Below are 16,982 nucleotides of genomic sequence, written 5' to 3'. Positions count from 1 at the left end.
GCGGCAAAGAAAAAAAGACCCTCCTAGTTTCAGAGGGGCCATTCCACTTGAAAAAATGATTCCTTTAAAGCCAAACAAGGCGCGGCCTCCTCCAAAACCGCAGGCAAATAACGTGAAATATGTTCCAATGGCACCTCCGCCTTATAAGGGCCGTATTTATTTTTCTCGCGAGGCCACGCCATCCATCGGCGTCGTTTTCCCGTGAGTTTCTCTTCAATGGCGGAAAACAGCACATCCCACGAGCCCGTTTTTAAAGAGGAGGCGGCCGTTATCAGTCCCGCGTCGCGCAGCAGAGCCGCGTCTGCCACGGAAATGGCGCGTGAACTTTCTCTCGGATGCGAGCGTGGTTGTAGGCCAAGTAAGGAGCAAATGTGTTGAAAACGCCGTGAGAAATCATTTGTCAAACGGGAGGGAATCCATCCGATATAAAGTACCGCCACTTGAACCTGTTGAAGAGGAATAAGGGTTTCTTCCTCTGCTGCAGCAGTGCGGATTAACTGGCAACGCCGTGTGATAGTACTACGGTCTCCCTCCAGTTTTTGTTCTTCCGGGCGAATCCGAGGTTCGAAACTGCCGTGGAAATCCCCAATCGCATCATAGATACCAAGTCGGACGCCTTCGTGAGCAAGGCTGTGTGGCGTCCCAGATAACGGGCCGTATTCTGTGGGAGATCGAAAGGTTCCACGTGTTTTGCGAGTTGGGCGATCACGTGCGGATCCATAACTTGAGCCGCGAGCAGCTCTGACGCGTGCATCAATTTACTGCGCCTGATAGAATGAGCGATGGCCCCCATATGGGGTCAGAATCCGTTCCATGTTGCGGGTCGTCGACGTCTTGAGGTCTTCGTCTTGACGCAACTTGCTCAAAAGTTGTATGAGAGCAAATTCGTCCTTGCCCTGTGTCTTGGCAAAACGGGACACCCGGTGGGGATCGATTTTTGCTGTCTTCGGAGCTGCCGCCCAATCCAGAATCACAGAGCCGTCCTCGGTACGGTGGAAATTCTTCTTCGTCAGTGCGGCGATCTCGGAGCATCGACTCGCTGTGATCCACACTAGTCGGAACACTGTTTGCTCCTTTCAATCTGTACGAGCCCGAATGATCATGTCCATCTCCTGCTTCGATAACGGCCGAGCTTGTTTTATTTCTGTGCGGGCAGCCATCTTCTGCAACCCCATTATTATCATGTCCATCGGCGTTCTATCCATGTTTATCATGGCTCTTAGCATCCTGGCATACTGTAACCCTGTCGACGGGGCCACTTGCTTCGAGGCAACGAATGCGGCAGCACTCTCCTTGTTCATGCGTTTCCTGTGAGCTCGGCAGAACGTTACAAACTGCCCTGCCACCGATAGTCGTTGCTGCCACGTCGACGGCGCCCACATCTCCCTCGCAATGGCGTTCGCTGTTCGCAAATACTTTTCCCAAATGGGTGACGTTGGCGACTCGCTGTCCCATAAGCGAGCGTCGTTGATGGATAATGTAGTTCCGTCGGGCCGCCGATTGCGGGAAGCCACCTGCATGACAGGATGCAGTCGTGGTTGTGTGAGTCGCTGGCATTGATTGACCGGAATGTTGTGAATTGGAGCGACCCCGACCCGCCTTCGCTGACGGGTGGCCGCCCCTCGAACGTTTTTTGAGTACCGCGGTTTATTGTTATTCTTGAAACGTGGGCCATTGTAATCCGGCAAGCGGACGTTACGCGTCGCTGCGGTGTGGCCGAAAGTTTCGAAACGCAGGCAGCGAACGTGTTTTGTTTCCTCGCTCCCTGTCGACCAAAGGTTGTGTGTCCTTTGCGAAAACAGCGGCGTCATTTGAAGTCGCGATCGCAGACGTGCCTTCGAAAGAGACGGGTTTTTGCCAAATAATAAAGCTGTGCGAAAGTTGTTCAAGGCTTTTTCGCCGATAGCGATCATAGACGGTGGCGGGTTAGCCGTCCCTTGAACTAACAGCATCCAGTCATAAATGACCTCGAAGGCTTCCTTTACCTGCAGGGAAGTTTGTATGCAATAATCAAACTCCCGTCGCAGAGTAACTTTCATGGCGTATATTTCCCCATTGTGTAAACGGGGAATCCAAGTGGACACATCAAAATTTCTAAATTCTGTCTCCACCCTGCCGACCTCGACGTCGACCCAGTCGTCATCCGCGACGTCTGTGCAGTTCTCATCCATGGGCCCTCCGCCACGTGGTGGAGGGTGGTCTTTGACTCTCCACTCCATTGGCTGGTGGTATTTTGGTGGCCCAAGGACCCTTTGGAATCTCACTGGATTCCGTGGAGCGAGGATGTGATGCTGCCCGTTCGGGAAATGGCATGCCCACCATCGGATCCACTTTTTTGGGCTGGATGTGAGAAACGTCGTGAGCGCGTTTGGTACCAGCAGGCTGTGACCTCAATGATGCCTGTTCCCGGGCCAGAGATTCTTGATTTCTACGCTCTATATCCTGATTAGCTCTCTGCACTTAAGCTTCGAAGGCTACAGTTTGATTCTGTAGCTCCACGGTGCGCTGGGCAATGAGTTGCTCCTGCGCAGCAACGGCCGCAGCCCATGTGGAAATACTAAGGTTGTCCTCGGCCAACTTCTGCTGTGCCAAAGCCATGTTCTGCTGGAAATTCTCCATGCTTGGGCACAAGTTCTGTTGAACTCATCCCGCTGGGCCGCAAGCACACCTTGCTCCCAGCCGACATTCTTAATAGCGGAAAAAAGACGGAATAAATACTGAGCCTCAAAAGCAGGCCAGTCAGGGAGTCTGTATATCAGTCACCCGATTAACGAAGGAAGAATCCAGCCAAAGTTTCCAAGTTCCGCCGCCCCCCAATACAAAAAGTTCATCGTCCGAAAATGTGGCGTGGGCTTCGCAATGCACTACCGAATTCCCGTTCGCTACAGCAAAACACACCTTATTGGGTCCATTTAGGCGTACATGACCTTCCAATCGCTTCCCTAGCTCTTTCCACTTAGGGATGAAGTACGGGATCAAAGCCATGCTTGCAAATCTTATCCTTAAAAGAAAGAACAAAATGTTAAATCCTTTCTATTCGTGACGAACCGAGGCTCTTTGACTACAACTAAACCCAAAGGGGAAGAAGAATACACATAAACATCGCCTAGCTGGCATAGACCAAAAATTGGAATATATATTCTCTTCACAAGCTCCTGTAAAAAAAAAAAAAAAAACAAATCATAAAAAAAAACAGAAAAACACTCACTTGCTTCTTCTCCATATTAAAAGTATAAAGATGATATTTAAAAAAATAAGACCAGCAATGTATCTACCCCATTGATTCTGTAAAAACAAGACAGTCAATGAATCTACATCATCGACTCTTGATTGCCCGGGTGCCTCAAACATGTTTTTCGTTGGAATCACTTTTGCCAAATTGCATTGTTGCTTTATTTGCCCCACAGCCGCAGCACACATATGATAAAGAGATAATAAGTATAATTATCATTAAAAATCCAATGACTGCTCCCATAACGATCATACCTTTGCAAACACCGGTAGCTGAACTCCAATATCGGCGATGAGGGCTGCTCGAAGTCCAGCGGAGTCACTCTTGACCACAGAGTCCCATCCGGTGCCACAGAAAGTGATCATGTGTTTCGACGTTGCTGACTGTGCGGAAACAGAGTGCGAAACAAGCAGTGCCGCCAATACAAGGAGGCCGAGGAAAACACTGCCCCTCATCTTACTGTTAAGGTTCTCTAAATATAAATAAATAAATAAATAAATATATAGAGAACCCTAGCTTGTATTGGTAAATAGGATCCTTCTCCCCAACCTGAACAACTGGAAAACCTCACGCAGAATTCCCTCGAGAGTAAGAGATAAAGGGAGAGAGAAAAAAATGAATGTGCACCTCACACAGGGGAGCAGGACCTTTTTATCAGAATGGCATTCGCCCTACTTTCCCCAAATAAGATCAAAGATTTCTTATTTTCCTTCATTTCCCCCAAGAAAAAGTGACTATTGTATATACAAATCTCCAAAGAGAGGGGCGTAAATAAACCTATATCACATACATAAATAAAAGAAAACCGTCCAATAATATAGAAGTAAAGAAAAAAAAACATAAGTGCATAATGAAAAAAAAGAAATAAGTTATTATTGTCTCCAATCGATCGAGTCACGGTGTGGCTCGTTTGGCGAAGGCTTTGAGCGTTTGATGCAGCAACACACACATGACAGAGTAACCAAAAATATGAGAGCCATCAGACCAACAATTACTGCTCCCATAACGATCATACCTTTGCAAACACCGGTGCACTCGGAAAGTTCCTTCCCTTCTCCAGGAATGCGAACGCATCCCCGGGCAGCGGTGTCTGGGCCAGGGTACATTGCCAGCGTGGTAGCAAATTTGCCCTGTTCAATCAATGAGTTCACCTCTTCCGCGGTCCATATGTGCTGCAGTGACGGTTCAGGAACACCTTGTAGCACTGTTTGCTGTACCGTAACATCAACCTGAAGACGGCCACACGTTGACAGCGAGTCAACAGTTACAGTTGTATCAAAGGCGTACGCTCGATCCAGCTGAACTCCAATATCGGCGATGAGGGCTGCTCGAAGTCCAGCGGAGTCGCTCTTGACCACAGAGTCCCATCCAGGGCCGCTGAACACCATGACGTGTTTCGACTTCGACGACTGTGCGGAAACAGAGTGCGAAACAAGCAGTGCCGCCAATACAAGGAGGCCGAGGAAAACACTGCCCCTCATCTTACTGTTAAGGTTTGTGAACACACACAGAGACAGAGCCTTAGCTTGTGTTAGTAAAGAGGATACTTCTCTGAAATATAAACAACCAAAAAGAGAGGAAAAGAAAGACATAATATACACAACTCACTCCCTCTATGCCTGAGAAAAGGAAGGATTCGATTGGAAGCTCAGGGCATCAAACGGAAAGCAAGGAATACTGTTGCCCCACTTTTGGGGGGTCAGAGAGCGGTATACTTTAAAAGCAAGCGTATAAGGTTTCATAGCAATGAGTGAGCACAAGTATATAATTTATTGGGTGTAGAGAGAAAAGCGGTTTATATTCCACAGTTACACACGTATCGGCAATAGTATACTTATAAAATGTTTAACAAAATAAAATAGGCAAGAAAAAAAGCACTCCACAGAGCCCGCTCCAGGTAGGAGATTGTTAAGGCCCAAAAACAAAGCAAGATGCTTGAAGAAGAAAAAACAAACAAAAAAGACTTTGTTTATTCGCTTGGATAAGGCTCGGAACGACTTCCAGTGGATTTCCGCCGGCAACAGTGACAACACAGCCACAAAAAAACCAACAGGGCAGCGAGCGCCATCAGAGCAGCAATGGTAATTCCCATCGCAAGTAATCTCATGCAGAGCGCATCACATTTCTCCTCATTCTTTTCCTCAACAGGAACCTGAACACTGACAAGGGACGCGGTGTCTGGGCCAGGGTACATGGACAGCATTGTGCTGTACGCGCCTTGAGTTATCATGGAATTTGCCTCATCGGGTGGCCACACATGCTGCAAACGGGCATCAGCGTTATCCTTTAGAACTGTCTGATTGACAGATACTTCCGCTCGCAGATTGCCAGACGATGTTGACAGCGAGTCAACAGTTACAGTTGTATCAAAGGCGTACGCTCGATCCAGCTGAACTCCAATATCGGCGATGAGGGCTGCTCGAAGTCCAGCGGAGTCACCCTTGACCACAGAGTCCCATCCGGTGCCGCTGAACACCATGACGTGTTTCGACTTCGACGACTGTGCGGAAACAGAGTGAGAAACAAGCAGTGCCGCCAATACAAGGAGGCCGAGGAAAACACTGCCCCTCATCTTACTGTTAAGGTTCTCTAAATATAAATAAATAAATAAATATATAGAGAACCCTAGCTTGTATTGGTAAATAGGATCCTTCTCCCCAACCTGAACAACTGGAAAACCTCACGCAGAATTCCCTCGAGAGTAAGAGATAAAGGGAGAGAGAAAAAAAATGAATGTGCACCTCACACAGGGGAGCAGGACCTTTTTATCAGAATGGCATTCGCCCTACTTTCCCCAAATAAGATCAAAGATTTCTTATTTTCCTTCATTTCCCCCAGGAAAAAGTGACTATTGTATATACAAATCTCCAAAGAGAGGGGCGTAAATAAACCTATATCACATACATAAATAAAAGAAAACCGTCCAATAATATAGAAGTAAAGAAAAAAAAACATAAGTGCATAATGAAAAAAAAGAAATAAGTTATTATTGTCTCCAATCGATCGAGTCACGGTGTGGATACTTTAGCGAAGGCTTTGAGCGTTTGATGCAGCAACACACACATGACAGAGTAACCAAAAATATGAGAGCCATCAGACCAACAATTACTGCTCCCATAACGATCATACCTTTGCAAACACCGGTGCACTCGGAAAGTTCCTTCCCTTCTCCAGGAATGCGAACGCATCCCCGGGCAGCGGTGTCTGGGCCAGGGTACATTGCCAGCGTGGTAGCAAATTTGCCCTGTTCAATCAATGAGTTCACCTCTTCCGCGGTCCATATGTGCTGCAGTGACGGTTCAGGAACACCTTGTAGCACTGTTTGCTGTACCGTAACATCAACCTGAAGACGGCCACACGTTGACAGCGAGTCAACAGTTACAGTTGTATCAAAGGCGTACGCTCGATCCAGCTGAACTCCAATATCGGCGATGAGGGCTGCTCGAAGTCCAGCGGAGTCACTCTTGACCACAGAGTCCCATCCGGTGCCACAGAAAGTGATCATGTGTTTCGACGTTGCTGACTGTGCGGAAACAGAGTGCGAAACAAGCAGTGCCGCCAATACAAGGAGGCCGAGGAAAACACTGCCCCTCATCTTACTGTTAAGGTTCTCTAAATATAAATAAATAAATAAATAAATATATAGAGAACCCTAGCTTGTATTGGTAAATAGGATCCTTCTCCCCAACCTGAACAACTGGAAAACCTCACGCAGAATTCCCTCGAGAGTAAGAGATAAAGGGAGAGAGAAAAAAAATGAATGTGCACCTCACACAGGGGAGCAGGACCTTTTTATCAGAATGGCATTCGCCCTACTTTCCCCAAATAAGATCAAAGATTTCTTATTTTCCTTCATTTCCCCCAGGAAAAAGTGACTATTGTATATACAAATCTCCAAAGAGAGGGGCGTAAATAAACCTATATCACATACATAAATAAAAGAAAACCGTCCAATAATATAGAAGTAAAGAAAAAAAAACACAAGTGCATAATGAAAAAAAAGAAATAAGTTATTATTGTCTCCAATCGATCGAGTCACGGTGTGGCTCGTTTGGCGAAGGCTTTGAGCGTTTGATGCAGCAACACACACATGACAGAGTAACCAAAAATATGAGAGCCATCAGACCAACAATTACTGCTCCCATAACGATCATACCTTTGCAAACACCGGTGCACTCGGAAAGTTCCTTCCCTTCTCCAGGAATGCGAACACTGACAAGGGCAGCGGTGTCTGGGCCAGGGTACATTGCCAGCGTGGTAGCAAATTTGCCCTGTTCAATCAATGAGTTCACCTCTTCCGCGGTCCATATGTGCTGCAGTGACGGTTCAGGAACACCTTGTAGCACTGTTTGCTGTACCGTAACATCAACCTGAAGACGGCCACACGTTGACAGCGAGTCAACAGTTACAGTTGTATCAAAGGCGTACGCTCGATCCAGCTGAACTCCAATATCGGCGATGAGGGCTGCTCGAAGTCCAGCGGAGTCGCTCTTGACCACAGAGTCCCATCCAGGGCCGCTGAACACCATGACGTGTTTCGACTTCGACGACTGTGCGGAAACAGAGTGCGAAACAAGCAGTGCCGCCAATACAAGGAGGCCGAGGAAAACACTGCCCCTCATCTTACTGTTAAGGTTTGTGAACACACACAGAGACAGAGCCTTAGCTTGTGTTAGTAAAGAGGATACTTCTCTGAAATATAAACAACCAAAAAGAGAGGAAAAGAAAGACATAATATACACAACTCACTCCCTCTATGCCTGAGAAAAGGAAGGATTCGATTGGAAGCTCAGGGCATCAAACGGAAAGCAAGGAATACTGTTGCCCCACTTTTGGGGGGTCAGAGAGCGGTATACTTTAAAAGCAAGCGTATAAGGTTTCATAGCAATGAGTGAGCACAAGTATATAATTTATTGGGTGTAGAGAGAAAAGCGGTTTATATTCCACAGTTACACACGTATCGGCAATAGTATACTTATAAAATGTTTAACAAAATAAAATAGGCAAGAAAAAAAAGCACTCCACAGAGCCCGCTCCAGGTAGGAGATTGTTAAGGCCCAAAAACAAAGCAAGATGCTTGAAGAAGAAAAAACAAACAAAAAAGACTTTGTTTATTCGCTTGGATAAGGCTCGGAACGACTTCCAGTGGATTTCCGCCGGCAACAGTGACAACACAGCCACAAAAAAACCAACAGGGCAGCGAGCGCCATCAGAGCAGCAATGGTAATTCCCATCGCAAGTAATCTCATGCAGAGCGCATCACATTTCTCCTCATTCTTTTCCTCAACAGGAACCTGAACACTGACAAGGGACGCGGTGTCTGGGCCAGGGTACATGGACAGCATTGTGCTGTACGCGCCTTGAGTTATCATGGAATTTGCCTCATCGGGTGGCCACACATGCTGCAAACGGGCATCAGCGTTATCCTTTAGAACTGTCTGATTGACAGATACTTCCGCTCGCAGATTGCCAGACGATGTTGACAGCGAGTCAACAGTTACAGTTGTATCAAAGGCGTACGCTCGATCCAGCTGAACTCCAATATCGGCGATGAGGGCTGCTCGAAGTCCAGCGGAGTCACCCTTGACCACAGAGTCCCATCCGGTGCCGCTGAACACCATGACGTGTTTCGACTTCGACGACTGTGCGGAAACAGAGTGAGAAACAAGCAGTGCAAAACATATGATAAAGAAGAATGGACCCATGTTTGTCATCTTATTGAAGTGGTTTCCTAAATCTCCTTCTGACTTGATGGTTCCTTTTAATGAGACAAGGAAAAGAAGAGCGTTCTTTGGTACGAGGTGTACGTGTTTGTTTGTGTGTGTTTGTGAATGGGGATACACAGAAACAAAGGGAAATGCAACATTGCGCTCGTTTTAGTGCCTATATTTGAAAAAAGAAGCAACAAAAAGAAGAAATCATTACGTATAAATTCGGTTGATGGTAATGTAGAGTACAAACCACCTTTAACACGCCCACGAAGGAAAAAAAATCCAGAATGATATAAAGAGCAGTACTAATATATAGATGTATGTATATACGAATACAAACGCGGTATATTTCCAGAGCCAATAAGAAAAGAAATGGATAGGATATACGGATATATGGCTGCGAGCCGTTCGGTATATGGGCATGTGTTCAAGGTAAAAAGTAACAATAAAAAGCAGAATTCTTTCATCAAAAATAGCAAATGAATATCAAACAAAAACGGCAAAACACATTTATTTTAAAGGATTATCAGCAGTTAACACCTCTCTCTCAGATTTACTGCAGCGGCAGTGACAACACAGCCACACAATCACGATAGCAAACGAAACTCCCATGGTAACAGCAATGGTAATTCCCATCGCAAGTAATCTCATGCAGAGCGCATCACATTTCTCCCCATTCTTTTCCTCAACAGGAACCTGAACACTGACAAGGGACGCGGTGTCTGGGCCAGGGTACATGGACAGCATTGTGCTGTACGCGCCTTGAGTTATCATGGAATTTGCCTCATCGGGTGGCCACACATGCTGCAAACGGGCATCAGCGTTATCCTTTAGAACTGTCTGATTGACAGATACTTCCGCTCGCAGATTGCCAGACGATGTTGACAGCGAGTCAACAGTTACAGTTGTATCAAAGGCGTACGCTCGATCCAGCTGAACTCCAATATCGGCGATGAGGGCTGCTCGAAGTCCAGCGGAGTCACTCTTGACCACAGAGTCCCATCCGGAGCCGCTGAACACCATGACGTGTTTCGACTTCGACGACTGTGCGGAAACAGAGTGCGAAACAAGCAGTGCAAAACATATGATAAAGAAGAATGGACCCATGTTTGTCATCTTATTGAAGTGGTTTCCTAAATCTCCTTCTGACTTGATGGTTCCTTTTAATGAGACAAGGAAAAGAAGAGCGTTCTTTGGTACGAGGTGTACGTGTTTGTTTGTGTGTGTTTGTGAATGGGGATACACAGAAACAAAGGGAAATGCAACATTGCGCTCGTGTTAGTGCCTATATTGAAAAAAGGGAGAGTCAAATAAAAAAAGACAATAGCGTCTCATGAAATACAGTATACGTAATAGCTTTGGTTTCGAAGGGTATCCCCAGTTTATTCAATAATGCCAGAGAAGCCACCGTAGACACACATAAATATTGAATGAAGCTTCTTCACACACCGCTGAGGTAGGTGATACACAATGCCGTTTATTTTCTTGTGTTCCTCTGTATATGTGGTTGTCATGCAGTTTTCACGGACACTTTTGCCTTTGGAAGTCCAACAACTTCCCGCATGATGGCGACAGTATCACCTTTCTTCTCACGCAGTCGGTGTTCTGCTACTGCACGTTCCCAACCAAGTTCAGACATTAGCAGCTCCACGTCCTCATTCTTTACTGGTATCTGCGCCAACTCGTCTGCCTTTTTCTTATCCGCCGCTTTTTTTTCTGCTATTTCAAGAAAGAGTTTTCGCATGCGCTCTTCTACGGATTGCTCGTCATACGCGCGGACCTCCGTTGCCTTCTCGGTGCGATTGGAGATTGAGTTCATGCACTCCTGCACATCTGACTGCCTGGTCATATTAATTTATATTAATTTTACTTGATGTAAAAAGATGATCTGGTTCAATTAAATGGTTCTGTGAATGCCACCAGAGCCTTAAAAAATGTTATCTGGGTATGGTTATAGGCAATATATAGTTAATGCTTCGCTTAGCTCAGACTACACGAAACCTTCATGGGGGAAGAAAAACGAAAAAAAGCGATGATGCACATAATTAAAAAGTATTTACGCGTGTACAAAAGCAAGTATATATATATATATATATATATATATATAAAGAAAAACAAAGGATACAAAAATACGTTTCACGAAAACAAAGAGGGAAATGGATAAGTAAAAAATAATGGGCAAAACCCCGCTACAACTGTGGTAAGACTAATGGTAATAAATGACAATGCTGATATTGACAGCAGTAGAGAAGGACGAAGAGAACAATATATAAAGGAAGGAAGGAACGTTTACTTTTTTTTTATGTGTGCTCCTTTTCTTTCCTTCTGGGCACAGCTAAAGAAGAGAATGCCAAGACTAATACCGCATTGACTCCTCACCAACATAACATATGTATATATTTATATAATCACACCGAGGCGGTATTCCTGCTACCTAGGCGACTCTGCAGCCGATCGGTGTTCGCCTTTAGAGCATCTAGTGTACACTCTAGCCTCAAAAGCATCTGCTCCAAATCTTTCAAAGACCGACCCCTGGATGTAGTAAAAACAGTACCACCAGCAGTAGCTTGTTGTTGTTGTTGATGATGATGATGATGATGATGCTGCATCAAAGGCGTCTTTGGCGCCGTTGTCCCACTCACGTGTCTGCTGGCTTTCCCACACACTTCCTGAAGTAATGAAAACGTTTCTCGTGTTTGTGGTGCACGGACGGGGGAGAGTGGACGGGAGTTTTGCGGTGCGGAAGTGGGTGAGGTGAGTGGGGTAGGGTTCGTCATGTAATCCTCCACGGTGCGGATGGAATGGAGGAATATTGCTTCAAAGTGCCTCAGCTCACGACGCATTTCCCTGAACTTAATGAGCTGATGTGAGAGCATAAAGGCGGCGATCTGTCGTGTGAGGACCCCTTTTCGCGCCCGCCTTGCGGCATGCAGTCTCCATGCCCGCTGGAGGACCTTTGCGGCGTGCGGCGGCAGTTTGGCGCGGATGGCGTTGCTGCGGAGGAGGGCGTGCAGGTTTCGGGCGGCGGGTCCGAGACGAGCGGCGGCCGCTGCGGCCCCGACGGTCCCCGCAAGGGCGAGAAGGCCGAGAAGCCACGCCGCCACCGCCGCCGCCCGCCCCGCCGCCGTCACGGGGGCCACATCGCCAAGACCGACGAGGGAGGCGCTGTCAACGGCGAGGTGGACGGCGTCGGCCCACGGGAGTCCCTCCACCCGCGCAATGAAGGCCCCCAGCAGCAGCAGTCCGCCCGCCAGCGCAGCCGCCGGGAGCAGCAGACCCCAAGTGAGCAGCGAACCCCGCAGATAGAAGCGGTGGGTGAGGGGGACCCCCACAACAGAGGCCACCCCACGGGCAAAACTGGAACCCTGCGTGGCATTCGTCGCATACGTTACTACCACATAGAAACGGAGGAGGAGGAAGATGTCAAGCCACATAAACCAACTATCTCTCGCTAAACCAGGAATAGGTGGACACTGAATAATCCATATGAGCATTTCTACAAGCATTTTGTCAATAATAGGGGAATGAAATACACCCACCGTGGGTTTATCACCAGCTCGATTGGTGATCCCATATAAACGTGCCTTGGCGCGATAAATTCCAATGATTGCAGTCTCACCCACAAGGGAAAATACGAGAATAAGGGAGTGCGTAACTACAATATTTTCAAAAAGTGAAAGTCCATAACAGATAACTACCAAAAAACACATCGCCCCACGTAGCCAGCGGCGATTCATTATTGCATGTTCAGATCGGGACAGCTCACGGACACCTTCTGTCACAGGAGGAATAGGGGTGGGTTCATGTGGCCGCAAAAGCTGTTCAGCTCTTTTACGAAGCTCCATTAATGTGCACCCCGCCTTTAGCTTCGTTTATAGGTTTTTTTTTCTTTTGAAGAACCTCGACTCTTTCCTTTTCTGTTCTGTTCGCTCAAAATACACGTTTATTTACGTGTGGAGTTCTGTTTAAATTCAAATAGTTATATATGCCAGATAAATGAAGAAAATGAAAAAAAAAAACAATTAAATGCAAACACAAGAAAATTCCATACATCAGCCAAAATACACAAGTTACACATATTCTCATTCCTGGGGTGAATCTCATGTTCGTAACGCTGAGAGGGGCAGCAGAAGTAGCAAAAAAAAAAAATATATATATAACGACAATAGCAACGCAAAGCAAAGAAAAAAAAAATAAGGCCAATAGAAATAGATAGAAAAAACTTAATATGAACCAATTGTAGCTCCCATAAAAGCTTTTTCTCACTCGATAGCACCCAAATAAAGGGGGAAAAAAAATACATGCAAACATACAGACAAGTAAAAATTTTCAGCAAGATTTACTCATATTTTAGCAACACACATTTCTCTTCCTCTCGATCTCTCAATTTATGTGTTTACGTTTGTATTTTTGTGTGTGCCATTAGATATGCAATAATTGATATATATATATATATATAGATGGAACCATCACTCGTATGAATGAGCGAGACTGGGAGGGTTAGTATCTGCTGTCGCCAAGAGGGTTTCTATAGTACTTGATAATTCTCTGCATTTAGTTTCTAAATGCTCCACCTTATCGAAAAGTTTCCCCAGATCAACCGATGGTACAGAAGCACCAGTATCTACGTTTGGAGTACTTGCTCCATCTAAAGAGAAAGAAAAGCTGCTATTTAAGCTATTACCAATAATGGCTTGCTCTACTTCTTCTCGTGTCGGCATCCTGTCTTGTTTATTCAACAGTAACTGCATAAAGGCATCCAAATCACACTGTCGTTGACTTTGTCGTGCCGCACATTGTGCAAGATACAGTTCTTCTTGGTGTTTGCACTCCGAATACCCCAAAATAGGGTTACTTCTTCTCTCTCGAAATAGACGTGTTGTATCCACCCAATTTTGTCTTATATGACGAAGTTTAGAAATATTATGTGTAAGGGCCCAGGCTTGAAATAATGTCTTAACCTTCTGCATACTTGTTTGTGGCAGTTGAAGACTAGAACGATGAAAACGCCATGCTCTTTGAATTACACGTGCAGATTCATTTCGCACTTTATGCGAGAGTTTATGACATTGCATTAAAACATACATATTATATTCATTCTCATTCTGTACAAGTGAATCATAAAGTATGACAACCATATATGCAATAAGAATAAAACTTACAATCCAGGCCAATACAGTTACCAACCTACCTGCGGTAGTTGTGGGGGAAATATCTCCGTAACCCACAGTACTGAGGGTTTGAAATGAAAACCAAAGTCCATCAGATAAAGATACACTTTCTGCTTTGATGTACATAAAGGCAATACTAACCCACGCGATCAATGTTGTGAGGCATGTAACTTTTGTCTTACTATACACAAGTGCAGTACGTATAGTAAAAGAAGTAGTCAACGGTAACGCCACTACAGCTGTCATGGCACGACAGAAGGTACGATACACACAAATAGCATTGTGAATATACAGCACAATAACATAGAGACGAATAAATATAAAGTAGTTCAAAAGTTCAAAGAATGGTCTCCAGAATAAAATGATCGGTGGGGTTTGAATCATCCATATAAAAATCTCTAAAAACATTTGGTACACAAACGGTGAAGTAAGAACGCTGCGGTGATTCTTATACATTAAATTTGTAAGTCCAGTATATTCTGCCTTAATTCCGTATATCTTCAGAATAATCAATATAGCAGCAAATGAGACAGCGAGAATTGTCCAGTTTACCACAACATCCGCACGCATCAAGGAGAGAACAAATACCACAATAGCAAGCAGAGCATGTACTCCACGCAGCCATCGATGATATGCTGCGAGAAGTTCTAAATTAGCAATTTCATTCGTTACCACTGCTGGGACATTACGTAGACTCACATCAATATACAGTTCATCTCGCAACAGGTGTTTTACGCGTGTGCCAAGAAGTCGCGGGGCGAGTGTAACAGCATGTGTTCTTTTTCGAATTGTACATAATGATCTATTACCAGCATTACCACTTCGTTTTCGTGTGGGTGATGTTGAACTGCAGCGTGGTTCCACTTCAGACGCTTTATTATTATTATTATTATTATTATTATTATTATTATTATTATTATTATTATTATTATTATTATTATTACTATTACTTTTCTCTGTACCGCTTTGCATATATATACTTTTTTATGTATGAATTACCACTAATATATATGGGGGGTACTACGTGCTTGTCAGAGGAGGTGATTTTTTCAAGAAAAAAAAAATAATCAAGGAAAAAAAAATATATCTTAAAGAGGGGTTTTTTCCTCAGACTTGTGTTACCCACTATACCTTCACTATGCTCTTACTTTGTTCTTTTCTGAAACGTTCATCAGAAGAAAGATAATAATAATAATAATAATAATAATAATAATAATAATAATAAAATAAATATAGTGCAAAATAAAACCAGACTACTTATTTAACATCAACAAGAAAAGAGAAGACATGTTTACATCAGATAGAAATCACAGTAATCAATGCAACTACAATATAGTGTGACCAAGTGATAACCTTGGTGGTGTTATACAGAAAAGAATCCATTAGTCATTAATGCTTCCCACTCTCGCTAAAAAAAAAGAGAGGGAAAGGAAGAATAAAAACAAAGAAACAAACGAACAAGCCATAAAGTACTCAAATTAAGAGATAATAAGGAGAGTAGAAACCCATCACCAACTGTATCTTCTATTTTTTTCTTTCCTTTTAAATGTATCCATTTACATTTCTCAGACTTCTCATTTTTGGTGGTGATGATTATTATGTACAAGATGACGTAGATGCTCTTCACACTGCAGTAGTAGATCCGCTACATGCCATTCCCGTGTACGTTTCTTCTTCATTTTACCACTATCAGTGTGACGATTGATATCATTATCATTATTATTACTCCCGTTATCACTATCATTATCAGTATCAGTGGATGACTCTGTCAAGCATGTGAGTTCCACCTGTAGCGCCACTTCCCTTTTTAAGGCAGCAATTTCACGCTGCTGCAGCGCCACCTCTTTTTCAAGTTTTTCAATGTATTGTGCCATTACAGGAATAACACGCTGCTGCAGTGCCTCCTTCTGAGATCGTTCCTCACGTAGTACATGTGAGAGTTGATCAATAATGAAAAGAAGACGCTGTCGATCATCATTTGCGTAGGCCTGTGCGAAGGAATAGGACGGAGTACTGAAACAACAGTATTGGTCTTTGGAAGGTATCGTCTCTTTCTTAGTATGGGGATCACCACTGTCGCTATTATTATCTTTATTATTATTATTATTATTATTATTATTATTATTATTATTATTATTACTATTACTATTATTATTATTATTATTATTATTATTATTATTATTATTATTATTATTATTATTGCTATTGCTTCCAGTAACAATTCCTCTTAATTGCGTTGATCCATCTGTGAGGTTAACGATCACATGTGAGAGAGTCGGCGTTTCTTCTTTCATTGTTGTTTCTCTATTCTCCTTTATTTCTGTATATGGCATTGCCTCCCGTGTTGAACTCCGCTGTCGTGGGGAAGCCGTACTACTAAGAGATGTTGAGGGAAGTCGCTGAAGTTCAATTTTCGGTATTGGTGTTACCATTGATACTGCCCCGCTTGTTGTTTTTTTTTCTTTCTTCTTCTCTTGAGAAGAGATTTCATCATCTACATGATCGTTTCTATCCATCTCTTCTTCTTCACCCTCTTCTTCTTCATGATAATAATAACGTTGTTCTTCTTGTCGTCGTTGTTTGGCGCGTCGGAGTAGTTCGGTAGCCTGTTGTTGTAGACCCTCTTGACGAAATAATTCTTCCTCCAGTTCTGCAAATCGCTCTTCTATTTCCCCAACACTAATATGTTCACTGGTTGTGCTGCTATGGTCTCCATTATTGTCACTATCATTATTTCTACTGTGACTCTTCTCTCGGGCCTTGACGATGAGGTGCTGTAAGTGCAGCAACGCCTCCTCCACACTACTCATTATTAGCAGACTAATCTTTCTATCTTTCTATCCCTTTCTTTCCTTATCTATCTATATA

At 44.2% G+C, this 16,982-nt stretch overlaps 12 protein-coding genes across 12 annotated transcripts; all 12 read right to left on the bottom strand.

The window, feature by feature from the left end:
• Nucleotides 1–29: 29 nt before the first annotated feature.
• On the bottom strand, nt 30–2,171 carry LSM04_001983 (uncharacterized protein; the record flags this gene model as incomplete). Its single annotated transcript, XM_067330277.1, has 2 exons — nt 30–741; nt 1,237–2,171. The coding sequence occupies 2 exons, from the start codon at nt 2,169–2,171 to the stop codon at nt 30–32; spliced, it is 1,647 nt and encodes a 548-aa protein (XP_067191401.1).
• A 289-nt stretch (nt 2,172–2,460) lies between these two features.
• Nucleotides 2,461–2,985, bottom strand: LSM04_005454 (uncharacterized protein; the record flags this gene model as incomplete). Its single annotated transcript, XM_067330276.1, has 2 exons — nt 2,461–2,634; nt 2,764–2,985. The coding sequence occupies 2 exons, from the start codon at nt 2,983–2,985 to the stop codon at nt 2,461–2,463; spliced, it is 396 nt and encodes a 131-aa protein (XP_067191479.1).
• A 495-nt stretch (nt 2,986–3,480) lies between these two features.
• LSM04_005158 (uncharacterized protein) lies at nt 3,481–3,687 on the bottom strand (the record flags this gene model as incomplete). Its single annotated transcript, XM_067330275.1, has 1 exon — nt 3,481–3,687. One exon carries the CDS (start codon nt 3,685–3,687, stop codon nt 3,481–3,483), a length of 207 nt encoding a protein of 68 aa, XP_067191472.1.
• Nucleotides 3,688–4,104: 417 nt separating this feature from the next.
• Nucleotides 4,105–4,713, bottom strand: LSM04_008145 (uncharacterized protein; the record flags this gene model as incomplete). Its single annotated transcript, XM_067330274.1, has 1 exon — nt 4,105–4,713. One exon carries the CDS (start codon nt 4,711–4,713, stop codon nt 4,105–4,107), a length of 609 nt encoding a protein of 202 aa, XP_067191540.1.
• Nucleotides 4,714–5,201: 488 nt separating this feature from the next.
• On the bottom strand, nt 5,202–6,827 carry LSM04_003977 (uncharacterized protein; the record flags this gene model as incomplete). Its single annotated transcript, XM_067330273.1, has 2 exons — nt 5,202–5,902; nt 6,296–6,827. 2 exons carry the CDS (start codon nt 6,825–6,827, stop codon nt 5,202–5,204), a joined length of 1,233 nt encoding a protein of 410 aa, XP_067191448.1.
• A 418-nt stretch (nt 6,828–7,245) lies between these two features.
• Nucleotides 7,246–7,854, bottom strand: LSM04_006906 (uncharacterized protein; the record flags this gene model as incomplete). Its single annotated transcript, XM_067330272.1, has 1 exon — nt 7,246–7,854. One exon carries the CDS (start codon nt 7,852–7,854, stop codon nt 7,246–7,248), a length of 609 nt encoding a protein of 202 aa, XP_067191506.1.
• Nucleotides 7,855–8,343: 489 nt separating this feature from the next.
• On the bottom strand, nt 8,344–8,946 carry LSM04_002606 (uncharacterized protein; the record flags this gene model as incomplete). The annotated part of the gene is made up of 1 exon (XM_067330270.1): nt 8,344–8,946. The coding sequence occupies one exon, from the start codon at nt 8,944–8,946 to the stop codon at nt 8,344–8,346; it is 603 nt and encodes a 200-aa protein (XP_067191418.1).
• Nucleotides 8,947–9,453: 507 nt separating this feature from the next.
• LSM04_002558 (uncharacterized protein) lies at nt 9,454–10,059 on the bottom strand (the record flags this gene model as incomplete). Its single annotated transcript, XM_067330269.1, has 1 exon — nt 9,454–10,059. One exon carries the CDS (start codon nt 10,057–10,059, stop codon nt 9,454–9,456), a length of 606 nt encoding a protein of 201 aa, XP_067191415.1.
• A 394-nt stretch (nt 10,060–10,453) lies between these two features.
• LSM04_002289 (uncharacterized protein) lies at nt 10,454–10,792 on the bottom strand (the record flags this gene model as incomplete). Its single annotated transcript, XM_067330268.1, has 1 exon — nt 10,454–10,792. One exon carries the CDS (start codon nt 10,790–10,792, stop codon nt 10,454–10,456), a length of 339 nt encoding a protein of 112 aa, XP_067191407.1.
• A 559-nt stretch (nt 10,793–11,351) lies between these two features.
• Nucleotides 11,352–12,788, bottom strand: LSM04_007070 (uncharacterized protein; the record flags this gene model as incomplete). Its single annotated transcript, XM_067330267.1, has 1 exon — nt 11,352–12,788. One exon carries the CDS (start codon nt 12,786–12,788, stop codon nt 11,352–11,354), a length of 1,437 nt encoding a protein of 478 aa, XP_067191511.1.
• A 624-nt stretch (nt 12,789–13,412) lies between these two features.
• Nucleotides 13,413–15,086, bottom strand: LSM04_004940 (Potassium channel domain; the record flags this gene model as incomplete). The annotated part of the gene is made up of 1 exon (XM_067330266.1): nt 13,413–15,086. One exon carries the CDS (start codon nt 15,084–15,086, stop codon nt 13,413–13,415), a length of 1,674 nt encoding a protein of 557 aa, XP_067191468.1.
• Nucleotides 15,087–15,688: 602 nt separating this feature from the next.
• Nucleotides 15,689–16,924, bottom strand: LSM04_006780 (uncharacterized protein; the record flags this gene model as incomplete). The annotated part of the gene is made up of 1 exon (XM_067330265.1): nt 15,689–16,924. The coding sequence occupies one exon, from the start codon at nt 16,922–16,924 to the stop codon at nt 15,689–15,691; it is 1,236 nt and encodes a 411-aa protein (XP_067191505.1).
• Nucleotides 16,925–16,982: the final 58 nt, after the last annotated feature.

Source organism: Trypanosoma melophagium (assembly GCF_022059095.1).
Source record: "Trypanosoma melophagium isolate St. Kilda chromosome Unknown ctg23segment0, whole genome shotgun sequence".
Classification (NCBI taxonomy): Eukaryota; Euglenozoa; class Kinetoplastea; order Trypanosomatida; family Trypanosomatidae; genus Trypanosoma; species Trypanosoma melophagium.
This window is presented reverse-complemented; position numbering and strand designations above follow the sequence as displayed.